Source organism: Primulina eburnea, chromosome 11 (genome assembly GCF_022965805.1).
Source record: "Primulina eburnea isolate SZY01 chromosome 11, ASM2296580v1, whole genome shotgun sequence".
Taxonomy (NCBI): Eukaryota; Viridiplantae; Streptophyta; class Magnoliopsida; order Lamiales; family Gesneriaceae; genus Primulina; species Primulina eburnea.
The window spans coordinates 37,816,502-37,829,327 of NC_133111.1; the positions used below are offsets into that span (position 1 = coordinate 37,816,502).

Below are 12,826 nucleotides of genomic sequence, written 5' to 3' on the forward strand. Positions count from 1 at the left end.
GATCTGAACCATTTGAACTACATCTTATCATATTGCACATCATGAAATCAATGTACATCTTTAGTGTATTCTGTGTTTGAACTTTGATTTTAGAAACATTACTGGATAGCCATGCTTTCTATGAGTTGACACCTGTGTTACTCGAATTACTGCTGGCTTGATGTTATCCTTGACTTATGCTGTTATTTCTTTCAACACACCTCTTGATGGGCAGGAAATTTTTTCTATTAAACTTCCTGGGGATCCTAAGCTGGGAGAAGGGAAACCTGAGAATCAAAACCATGCAGTAATTTTCACACGTGGAGAAGCTGTTCAAACTATTGACATGAATCAGGTTGATTTTCTTTTGAAATCGAGCAAATTACCCTCTATATGTTTTGTACAAGATATGCATGCTATTTGGATTTTTTATTTGTTTTAATGGGCGGCCATTATCTGAGAAACTTGATTTTGTTTTTGATGATTGGATGGCTCAATGAGTAAAAGATTGCGCTTATATGGAATGTTTGGAAACTGGGACAATGTCTGTCAATTATACTTGATGCTTGACTGTGGTTTGGACAAATGTTTTTGGTGGTATATGGACTGAGTAACAATACAAAGTGTTCAATTAACTAGGAAAGGAATAAGAAAATAAATCCCCAACAAATCAGAAAATAAAATCACATCTTACCAAATTTTTGCTTAAAACACTATACCTGATGTTGGCTCAATTTTTTTTTGATAGGAAAATATTCATTAAATATAAACACAAATTACAAAGGACGGACAAGAGATCCGCACTGCAACAAAAAAGACAAGAAAAATCCTTGTCAACTCAAACACAAATATAACTCCAACTTCTCACTGAATCTAAAATCGAGAAGTTCTTAAAATTTATATGCTTTACTTTCCAACTAGATGCACGAATCGTAATCTTTTCCCAAACATCTTCAGCCGTGTTTTCTAATCTAAACCTTCAAAAATCCGTCTATTCCGCTCTAATCATACCGACCAACAAATACAGGGTACTATTATTGTCCGAAAATATCTACACCCTCTTACCTGGATCCCGTCCAAGATTTGCCTCAGAAAGGTCGGGCAATGATCTTGGAACTTCCCATATCAAATTTATTTACTCCAAAGCTTTGAACCTTTGAAACAAAGAATGCTCGTGAAAGAACGCTAAATAAGTATATGATTCTGATTCTCCACCTCCTTCTGGCACATAACACACCAATTAGGACATAGAGCACACGAAAGCCATTTTTTTTGCATCAACTCACAAGTGGACAATTACAACGGACAGTTTACACAACACTGCAATCCACGAGAATACTGGAACTTTTGATGGGATTGGACTTTTCCAAAGGAATTAAAGAACGAAAATAAAGGAAAATCCCTAATCGGAAAGAAAGACTCATAGAATGATTTGACTGAGAAAACTCCTGAAGGATCCCCATCCCAAACCTTTCTATCTTCAACCCCGTCAACCAATCTGACACACTCTAAAGATCCTAACAAACAACTCAGTTCGGAAAGAAAGACTCATAGAATGATTTGACTGAGAAAACTCCTGAAGGATCCTCATCCGAAACCTTTCTATCTTCAACCCCCTCAACCAAATTGACACTCTCTAAAGAGCCTAACAAAGAACTCAGTTCGTTAACTTCCTCTTCTCTCAAATCTCTCCGCAGACGCAACTCCCAAGATCTAGTAGAAGTGGAAGAATATTCCTCCATCGAAACAAAATTAGAAATAGTGTCATTGTGAACCGATGAAAATTGGAATAAAGTTGGATAAAGATCTTAAAGGAAGAAACCCCCACCACCTATCATCCCAAAACCTTAACTTATTTCCTCGTCTAACTACCACCCTCGTAGACTGATGAAATGGCGGATAAATTCTTGAAAAAAACTTCTACGGACTTCAAAAAATACCATATCTCGCTAGACCTGCGTCCCAACCGTTGTCATGTAACCCTTTTTTGCTCACAATAATTTTCTTCCATAATGTCTCCTTCTCAGCATAGCACCTTCACCACCACTTCCCCAACAGAGCCCTATTCCTTAGACAAATTTTGCCAATACCCCAACCTCCTTTTGCTTTCGGTTTACAGACTGACTCCCATGCTACCATATGACAATGTGAATCTTCATCGGCTCCATCTCATAAAAAAATCTCTAATAATTTTTTCCATGATCTCTGCTATACCCTTTGGGACCCTAAATAGTGACATGGAATACATTTGTAGAGCATTCAACACCACAAAAATCAAAGTGAATCTTTCACACTAGACATAAATGCTTTCTTCCAATTTACCAATTTCTTAGCCATTTTAGACAAACAGGTTCTCAAAACGAAATTTTCATCCTGTTTCCGCTCAGTGAACCCCCAGATATGTTATTGGCCAGCTTTTCTTCCTACAAAGAATTTCTCGAGCTAACTGAACCTCTTCTTCTCCACAGTTAATGCCTAACAGGGCACTTTTTTCCTTGTTGATCTTTAATTCTGACATCTGACATAAAGCGTTTAAGACCTCTACCAGAAATCTCAAATGACTTGTTTTTTTGACAAAGCACAGAAACATCCGCAAACTGAATGTGTGGCACCTCTAATCGCTCTCTTCCCATTTCCAAACCCCGAATGAGATTCAATGCCTTAACCTTGTCAATCTATCTACCTAACACATCTACTACCCAATTAAAGAGGAAAGGTGAAAGTGGATCACCTGTCCTTTCTCACCCTTAAATTTACCTCTGGGGCCTTCCATTAATAAGAATTGAGAATGAAACTGTAGAAACACAACTCCAAATCTAATTACGCCATCTCTCTCCAAAATCCTTTTTCAATTGATCTGAAAAACCCCAATCTACGTTATCATATGCTTCTCGAAGTCGACTTAAAAAGCCCATCTCTTCTTTTTTTTTACACCTCACCTCCTCCACCACCTCATTCATTAGCTATAAGCAACAGTCAACAATCTGTCTCCCTTCTATAAAAACACTTCGATTTTTTTATATAGTGGGTAAAACTTTCTTCAATCTACTTGCTTGGAGCTTGGCAATAATCTTGTAAACTTCTTGTCAAGCTGATTGACCTAAAATCTTTTACCTTGACTGAATCTTGTTTCTTCGGTATCAAGCAAATGTACAGTCTCATTGATAATACCATTTATAACACCCCCCAAGAATTCATCAAAAACCTTCATTAGATCACCTTTAACCCAACACTCATTAGTAAATGCCATTGTAAAGCCATCTGGGCCTGAGGCTTTTCTCTCATCATTCTCAAACACCGTTTTTTTTAATCTCAACCTCTAAAAAAGGTCTCTCCTACTCAAATAAATCCTCACAATTGATTGAACACAATTCCACTCCTTCTATTCCCCATCTCCCCAGAATCACGGTATAGTTTTTTGAAAAACTCTATTATGGTCAACTCAATCTACTCATTGCCTGACGATTCTACCCATCCACGACCTCCAATTTCAATAGTTGATATGCTCATGCGATGATTTAATAATGAATGAAAGAATTTTGTATTATGATCCCCTTCACTCAACCATTTTACTTTCGCCTTTTGATTATCAATATAATTTCTTCGGCATTCTAGCTCTTCTATTGCACATTTGATATTCTCTCTCAATTGCTAGCTCCTCTGACCTCTCACCCTCTTATTTTTGCTCATCCAAATGCCACTTTTTATTTTCTAGTGCTGCCAATAGCAGGTAGTAATAACCAATCAACAAACCTGGACTTCCACAGACTTGCAATAAATCTCCTATCCACCGGTTCCCTATTAATTTCTCGAAGAGCAATTATATCCGGTTTCTTTTTCGCAAAACTCTAATTTGTCCGCTGCGTGTACCCAACACTCATCCCCTGATATTCCAGGAGCAAATCTTTATTTAACCACTTTGAAATCCCGTTGCGACAATCCTTTCTCATAATTGATCTCAAAAGTCAACCTCCTTAACTCCGTAACTTTTTTGGATCTCAACGCATAACTACTTCATTCACTAAAGGCCTCTTCTCAATCCCCAATCTCGACAAGCAATCCTCACTACCATCCAAACATGTTGACCTCACCGAAGAATCCGCTATATTCCCTTGAAACACCCTACCCTTATCATCCTCGGAATGGTTGCACACCAATTTACCAGGATTTTCACCCATCAATGATTCTTCACCCTCCCCTGATAATCCCCTGGACATGCCCAACACAGGAAAGTTGAAGGAAATGTAAAATTAAGAAAAAAAGATTGTTTTGGAGGTAAATTCTGACAAGAATGAAGAAGCTTTCCCACTTTAGGATTCAAAGTCCCCTCGTAGCCCGGTATTCGCAAATGTTGAGAAACATGAGATAATGCAAAAAGACCTCGTGTGTTCCATACCCAAACCCGTAGACTTTGAGATATCGGAAGTAACTGGACTGCCGATCACAGATGATTCTGAGCTTTCGCTGAAATTGTCTACAATATCCTCATTCTGCATTTGGTCCTCACACTCACCGAAACCTCCACCACCCAATGTTTGTTCCTCCAGCCTCAGTGGGTCTACCCTTGACAATTCAGCCACAGATGGGACATCACTACCACCTTTTGTACGAACCTTTCTTCTGTGGTATACAATGTGAAAAGTATACTCGGTTATCCCTTTTTCTACCCCACAGTTAGGCGATACTACACCTCAAATCTCTGAAATAATTAAATTTTTAATAGAACCTCTTCTAAAATTTCCTGTCTTTTTAGGAGTAATCCTCTTTAGAATCTTGATATGTCTGCTATCGGTTCTGACCCAAATTGCTTGTCAGCTGAACTTGCACCTTTGCTTTTATTATTGTTCTGCTCTTGGATTTCTCTACCAAACAATTCCACATCTTCAATTCTGTGAGTATGTCCAAAGTCCCCAATCTCATTAATGCCTTTGGATGTAGCCCTATCTTCATTCCCACAAATCCCAGTTTCATTTTCTTTCCCAAGCTTTCTTCCTTATTCTGTTTCTCCTGCTCGATCCCGATATCCACATCTAGCATTTTTGGACTTGTAGATGGTCCTGCTTCGCTCTTCCCCTCATAAATTCCTTTCAATTTCCCCCATCATCCGGCTTCTTCACTCGATCAACGACCACTTGAGCATAAGATCGTTGTTCAGATATCTCGTACGCGGCTATATTAACATAGTCCACCACTACTCGAATGTCCAGAAGCCCATACTCCGATTGAATCTGCACCGTACTATTAATGAAACCTCCTTCATGCCCTGCCACAGTAATTTTGGCTGCCGATAATTCCTTAAACATAGTAGTTTCTTTACTAAATCCAACAAGCTTCCACAAGAGTCCCTAATAATCTTAAGCACATCGGTCGACCACAGATTCCACGGATGTCCAAATATCATAGCCCAACTATCACAACACTCCTGCACTATCTCTTTTTTCTTATGTCCTGTCTCCACTGTTCAAACGATAAGGTGACCCTCTTTTCAAAAAAGCATCTCCTCAACCTCGAATAAAACATGGTATCGTCCACACTGTTCAGCCACCACACCGCCTTATTAGCTTGGAACAGAAAGATTTCAATGTACTGTTTGACCGCCTTACCAAGAGCCGCTCGAATCAAGTCCCAAGAGATGTTAACTTCCTCTCTTGTGATAATAAATGCTTCACTCCAATCCTTATCCTTACATTTAAAGAATTCATTCTCCTCTTTCTTTGTAGACACTGGTTTTTGCCATGCATGATAATCTTTCTGATTTGGTTGATTATCTTGCTTTAGGCCTACATGTGGAAAAACTCGCATCTCTATCATCCCACGCACTGCTTTCGAAATATTATTTGCCAAACACTTCCACCCTCACATGGCAATGCCACACGGTATAATGCTATGCTGCCTCTTACCTTGTTGCATGATTTGAGACACTTCCGAAAAGCGGCCTCTATTGTTAATAAACCTTTGAATAGAGAATACTGCATTGATGCCACTGAAACGGTTAAAATCCGGGCATGATTTAGAGTTATTGATGTACTCCCAAAGCTTTGAAAGTATCCATTTGGCACACCCAACAAATAGCTCGCATATTGAGTTCCCCCCACTGCCCTTTTTATTTATGAACAATTTTTGTTCAACTTTGAATTCTCCCTCCACACTAGGAGCAGCACATTCCCAAAACACCCTCAAAAGCAGATTACCCATCCTATTTGGGGATCCCGTGACATGCTGCCTCGAGAGACGCCACTGCCGCATATAGAAACCTGAAGGCTGGTGCTGATTAAAACGGAAACAAAGGCCAGAATCAGTGGATTGTGGAGTAAATCGACGAACTAGACTTAGGGCTAGCAGCACTGGATGGAGCTAAAACAGTGCTGAGGCTGAGGTCAAATTATGAAGAAGAAAAGAAGACCAAAAGTCCCTGGCGATAAAGATGAGACCGGCGGAAATCAATACTGGTCGGAAAGACCATGTGAAGGTAGGCTGAGGTCGGAAGAAAAAGATGCTGGGCGGATCTAGTCTGGACTGAGGACAGCGTCCATATTGAGTTTGGAACGCAAAAGAGAAAGAGATCAGCAGGGGAAAGTGAGTGCCGACAGTGTGGATGAGTTAGTTTGAGGCCGGGAGATGAGCCGCTGGTCGAAGCTAGCCAAGTACGTGATTGGGGGCCATTTACGTTAAAAATAATATGAAGAAAACTGTCAAAAAAAGAAAAAAGAAGAGGAAGAAAGCTTCGACGACTGGAGACCGACGGTGGTAGATGGTGGACGTAAAGGGTAGATGTTGATCGGTGATGGTGGGTCATGGAGTAATCTGCCGCCACAATTCAGGAGCAAAAGGAGAGAGCATTTTCAAAAAATTCTCTCTCTAGGGTTTTTACTGTTGGCGCAATTTTAAGTTTCAGCCTTAAACCTTCTTATTTCCTTCAATCTGAATTGCTTATGAAAACCTATTGGTGATGTTTATATATTACTAGTACACCGACGCACGCGTTGCGTGCTTGTATAATATGTTTTATAATTCATTTAATTTATATTTAAATGAGGATCAAAATATAATTATAAGAAATAATGAGGGATTATAATGTAATTTTGATATATAAATTGAAAAATAAAGAATAAAAAAATGAATTCAATAAGAATTGAACCTATAACTTAAACCCCCAGAAACGACGACTCTATCCACTGAACTACATATAACTTGCATTACAATTTTAACATTTTATTAATATATATAATTTTTAAAACAGACCTTGACACCAAAGTTAGTTACTTTAAGTGTCTCAAACTTAGTTATGTTAAGTGTCTCAAACTTAATAAAATAGTATAGATGTGCTTGTGGATGCATTTTAGTGTGTGTAATTCTAATTTGTGTTTTGAGTGTAAGTTTGCATGTCCCGAATATGTGTGCGTGCGTGCGCAAAAAGCTCTTTCAATTTGTGTATTTTTGTATTGGCCCTTGTGATCTGTGTGCGTATCTATATGTTTCCTGAACGTGGAACTTCTGTAATGTGGGTGTTAGGGATGGCTATTAGCGCAACTTGCAAGTGGTTTTAAGGTAGAAGCAGCATGTTGTGAACCTATGTTGGGAGCTGTCGGTGTTGGCTGGTATTGTGTGGTGATCTAGAGTGGCAGTTTAGGGCTGAGTAGGTGTGTGCACATGATTATACTGAGTCTTACTGAGTGCTGCCAGACTCGGCTCTAACAAATCTTATGGGAACTCATTTGCTTAGTGTTAATCTTCTTTTACCGTGATTTTGTACAGATGTTACTCCATTCTTCTTTATTTTGTTGCAAGATTATTTTATTTTTCTTTGGAATAATTTCTTCAATGTCATCTAGGACAACTACCTTGAGGAGGCAATGAAAATGCGAAATCTCCTTGAGGAATTCCGGAGAAATCATGGTCTTCGGCCCCCGACAATTCTTGGTGTAAGAGAACATGTGTTTACTGGAAGGTTGAATAACCTCTTCCGTCTTCTCTTCCTCTCTCTCATACTACTGTTCAATTCATTTGGTGAGAAATCTCTATGATCCAAAATTTTGTCTGAAATCAATGCAGTGTCTCTTCCTTGGCGTGGTTCATGTCCAACCAAGAGACAAGTTTTGTGACCTTGGGTCAGCGTGTTTTGGCTAAACCTTTGAAGTAAGTGTAGATTTTTAATAGTTTAATGATGCATTCTAGACTCACTTTTCGGGTGTATCCTTTGTGTTTCCGCAACCGCTTCTTGCTTTCTCCTCATGCATGGCAATTGCACGTTCCTGAGATGTGCATCATGTGATTCTTTGTTATTTGATCATTTTCGTCTTACTTCCCTGCTAAAAACACTGAATCTACATGTTGGGAATTTATCTAATTTCCCATTTGAAATCATGCAGAGTCCGGATGCATTATGGACATCCAGATGTCTTTGACCGAATTTTTCATATTACTCGTGGTGGTATCAGTAAAGCATCGCGCGTCATTAATATCAGTGAAGATATTTTTGCAGGTAATGTTGGCCGATTTTCATTATGGGCACGATAATGTGCTTTCACTATTACACCTAAGTACAGATGTGGAATTTCGGCAATTCCTGATAACGGCCCTCCTGCCTATGCATGTATGCTTTGTCCCACATTACAAATTAAGATATTAATTCTTTAACTTGAGCAGATGGACCTTCATATATATAACTTGCTACGTTTCTCCTTGATACGAATGCATATTATTAGTTGTCATTTTATGGCATGGCTAACATTATGTAGGAGGTAATATATGCTCCTGAGTTTTGAATATAAATAAAGTGGTGGAAAGGTAATATATACTCATCCGCATCCTATTGTAATTTCTACATATTATAATAAAATTTAGTCTTTTATCAAAAAAAAAAGTGGTGGAAAGGTTTGTACTCGAATTTCATAGGAATATGATGTTTTCAAGGAGAAATAATGAATAATATAATATCGTTCCCTATAAAAAAATAAAAATAAAGGCGCATTATAATGGATATACCGTTTCAGTAATCTGCATTTGTTAAAGTGATTCTTTCAAACTGTTTTTTGACTTTTTCTCTTCGTGCCATTCATTGTTTTGGACTTGCAGAATAGCACTCAGCAATTAATTGTATATCGCTGTTGTATGTATAGATGCTTCAGTCCTGTCGTATTATTGTTATTTCACAATATAGAATCCTTTTAAATTATTTTGTATATTTCTCAGTCTGACTGAGATTTATTTTATGCACTGGCCTCTCTACACTGTCTCCTAAAATTTGCAGGCTTCAATTCAACATTGAGACAGGGTAACATAACTCATCATGAATATATTCAGGTCTTTATGGGTTTTCTCGTTTAACTATAATGGAAGATTACTTCTTCCCATTATTCTGACATCCTGCTTCTTGGCTAGGTTGGGAAGGGAAGAGATGTCGGGTTAAACCAAATAGCCTTATTTGAAGGCAAAGTCGCTGGAGGAAATGGAGAGCAAGTTCTGAGCCGGGATGTTTATAGACTTGGGCAGCTTTTTGATTTCTTCAGAATGATGTCCTTTTTTTTCACAACTGTTGGCTACTATGTTTGCACAATGGTAAAACTGAATTGCATTCTTCACTGTTGAAAACTCTTGGTGTTTGGCGCCATAAAGTTTACTCAATCATCTAATAGAACTTCTCTTAATTGCAGATGACCGTTCTCACCGTGTATGTTTTCCTGTATGGAAGAGTTTATCTGGTAACTTCTCACTTTAAGTATAATTTTATTTTGTTTTTGGACGATTGATCAAGAATTTAGAATTGGAAACATGATGTGCTTTCTGCATCCTAGCAAATGATTGCTTGTGGAGGGTTACACATTTTTTATTATTATTAGGTATGAAGTTTCAAATTATGCAAGGAACAAGGATTTCTTCCTTGGATATCTACCTAATCTACATTTATACTAACTTTAGGTGCTTACTGATACTACAAATGGGCAAATGATCATGTAAGCAGCGTTTTAAAATAATTGCAAATGTACCTATCTACATTTATACTATCTTACTTTCGCCACGAGTCTATAATTATATCTAATTATTGTATAGTGCCATGCGCTTAGAGTTTTGATTTGATGGAAATAAGTCTGCCGATACATGTAAGCAGTGTTTTGAAATATTTGTACGATTGAGGGATTAACTTTATTAGGCTTCAAATAATAGAATTGGCTTGGGTTATGTTAAAATGCAAAAGTAAGGATTACAGTAGAAAATGGGGAATGAGATAAAAAGTTTTTTTTATTAAAACTTTTTATTAGAGATTGTATTGTAAAATGTGATACTTATTTTTTTTTATTTGGGAAGAATTGAAAATGTTTTTTAGAAGCATTACCAACATGACCTGATTTTTTTTATTTCTTTGCCAAAATGTATCCTCGAAGACCTGAGTAATATCCAGTAGCTAATAAATATTTATCTTTGAGAAATCTTCAAAAAATACAATGAAATTTAACCTAGACTAAAGTAACAAGACATTGACCCCCAAACTGAATAAACAACAAGCGAAAGAATTTCATGTATTGACCTACCTTGGTTGGGAAGCACAATTATGCTTCAGGTTTCTCAACTTGCACAACTTAACAGAAGACTTGAAGAGATTTTTTTAAATTTGCAATTCATGGACGACCAATTTGATGTCAGAATATAGAGTAGATTAAAGATGTTGTCAAAGATAAGTCATGTGTCAGACATGGGTTATTCTCACTTAAAGAATAAAAGTCTGCTCACTCATGGCCTGGATTAATCTTTGTATCAGTCCATAGATTCCATAATTCAAAAAGTTCTGTCAATCGATATTACATAAATTCAAAAGGAAAAATAATTTTACGAAACAGTTGTTTATTTCAGTAGTTTGACTAATTAACAAAAGGTTCATAGGAAGTTTGAAATTTAAATATATAAAGGTAGAAAGGAACAAGATAATATATTTCTTTATTACCTATCATGTGAGATGATACTCTCGAAGCTACAGTCGAAACCTAGCATGAGAAGATAATGACTGATGTGAAGATTTATTTCCCATAGGCAGTAAAGGATGGAATGGAAATATATTTTCTTACTCCTTTTATAAATCAAGTATAAATTGATTATGAACTGATGCGTATTCACTAGCCCGTGATAGCTGCTTTAGTCTACTCTGACTTTCCAATTTTATCTCAACTATTTCTCGACATGGGATTGCCATGATCACAATACGTACATGTCAAAATCCTTTATTTGAAAACACTATGGCCAGGACCTCCCCTATAATCTCTTTTGGGTGATGTACATGTTCACTTGAGTCAATGCCGATTGATCAAAATATCTCAAGAGATGCACAAATTTAGCATTGCTAGATGCCAGAGGAATCATTGGAAATGTAACTGTCAGAATTGAGGTAGTATTTTCCCACACCGTGCCTTTTATATAAAGGTGTGTAGTCAGATACGAGAATTTTGAGATAGCCAAAGTTTCCAATAATCTTTGAGAGATTGTAAACCAAAATCAATGGCTGATATGCTTCCACCTCATAAATTGATCTGAGGAATGCCTGGTTTTTAAGCATAGATTCGTTACCTGGTTAATAATCATCTTTATTTATCTTATATGCTAATCTTCCAAATTATATTTTTTAAAATTCAGGCATTCTCTGGACTTGATGAAGGAATTTCATCGCAAGCTAAAATTTTGGGTAATACTGCATTGGATGCCGTACTCAATGCTCAGTTTCTGGTCCAAATTGGAATTTTTACTGCTGTACCCATGATCGTGGGTTTTATACTGGAACTAGGATTGCTACAGGTTGTTTCTGGTTCTTATTCATTAACCTCATGATTCCACCATATGATGTCTACATTATTGTTGAGATAGTTATAGGCCCTAAAAGTCGATCGGGAATCAAAATTCCATGGTATTCTTGTTTATCCCGAGAATGTACATTTTACAGCTCTTTTGATATGGTAAAAAGACTGGTAAACAAGTCAGTTTTGCTTAATTCACTCAATTTTCTTGGTGTTCTTCAATGTTTGGACTGTCATAAATTTTTAGTTAACATGTGACTTGTTACTTTATTGGTTATAACATGTGTTACCCTTTTGAATGTTCTATATATGCATGGATGACTTATTTTGTGGATGACGGGTGTTGATTATTACCAAACATAAATTCATGCAGGCTGTTTTCAGTTTTATTACGATGCAACTTCAGCTTTGTTCGGTATTCTTCACATTTTCTTTAGGGACAAGAACTCATTATTTTGGGCGTACTATACTCCATGGAGGTGCCAAGGTATCTGAATTTCTTTCTGGTTGATTGGCTAAATATTTATGTAGTTTGTTATAAAATCGGTTGAATATAATTTTTCCAGTACCGAGCAACTGGAAGAGGTTTTGTTGTTCGCCACATCAAGTTTGCGGAGAATTATAGGCTTTACTCAAGAAGTCATTTTGTTAAAGCGTGAGTATCATCGACCAAAAAATTCTGTTGTGTTTGGGTGCATCCATCTCTTTGTGCCACATGAACAACAATGCTTGAATATATATTTGTTGGTTTGTTTGTTTTGTGTTGGTGTGTATGTGACGAGTTCACAGGCTCTAAGTCTATTTTTCAGGCTGGAAGTGGCAGTGCTACTTATTGTTTACATTGCTTATGGTTACACGAAGGGAGGTGCTGTTTCCTTTGTTCTACTAACTCTGAGCAGTTGGTTTCTTGTCATCTCTTGGCTCTTTGCTCCTTATATATTCAATCCTTCTGGATTTGAATGGCAGAAGTAAGTTTCAGTATCACCTACAAAAATTACTGTATTGATAATTTGCCTCCTTGCCTTTTTTTTAAAGTTAAAGAACTTGGTTCATGCTTGAGGAAGAGA

At 37.2% G+C, this 12,826-nt stretch overlaps 1 protein-coding gene across 1 annotated transcript in view; it reads left to right on the forward strand.

Annotated features, from left to right (window-relative positions):
- Positions 1-12,826, forward strand: part of LOC140805786 (callose synthase 10-like) — a 60,689-nt gene that overhangs the window by 45,171 nt on the left and 2,692 nt on the right. The window contains exons 36-46 of the mRNA XM_073162090.1: positions 215-334; positions 7,812-7,927; positions 8,032-8,115; positions 8,349-8,461; positions 9,230-9,282; positions 9,361-9,537; positions 9,633-9,680; positions 11,602-11,760; positions 12,133-12,246; positions 12,326-12,414; positions 12,569-12,727. Of these exons, the coding sequence (XP_073018191.1) occupies positions 215-334; positions 7,812-7,927; positions 8,032-8,115; positions 8,349-8,461; positions 9,230-9,282; positions 9,361-9,537; positions 9,633-9,680; positions 11,602-11,760; positions 12,133-12,246; positions 12,326-12,414; positions 12,569-12,727 (1,232 nt within the window). The remainder of the gene's footprint in view (positions 1-214; positions 335-7,811; positions 7,928-8,031; positions 8,116-8,348; positions 8,462-9,229; positions 9,283-9,360; positions 9,538-9,632; positions 9,681-11,601; positions 11,761-12,132; positions 12,247-12,325; positions 12,415-12,568; positions 12,728-12,826) is intronic.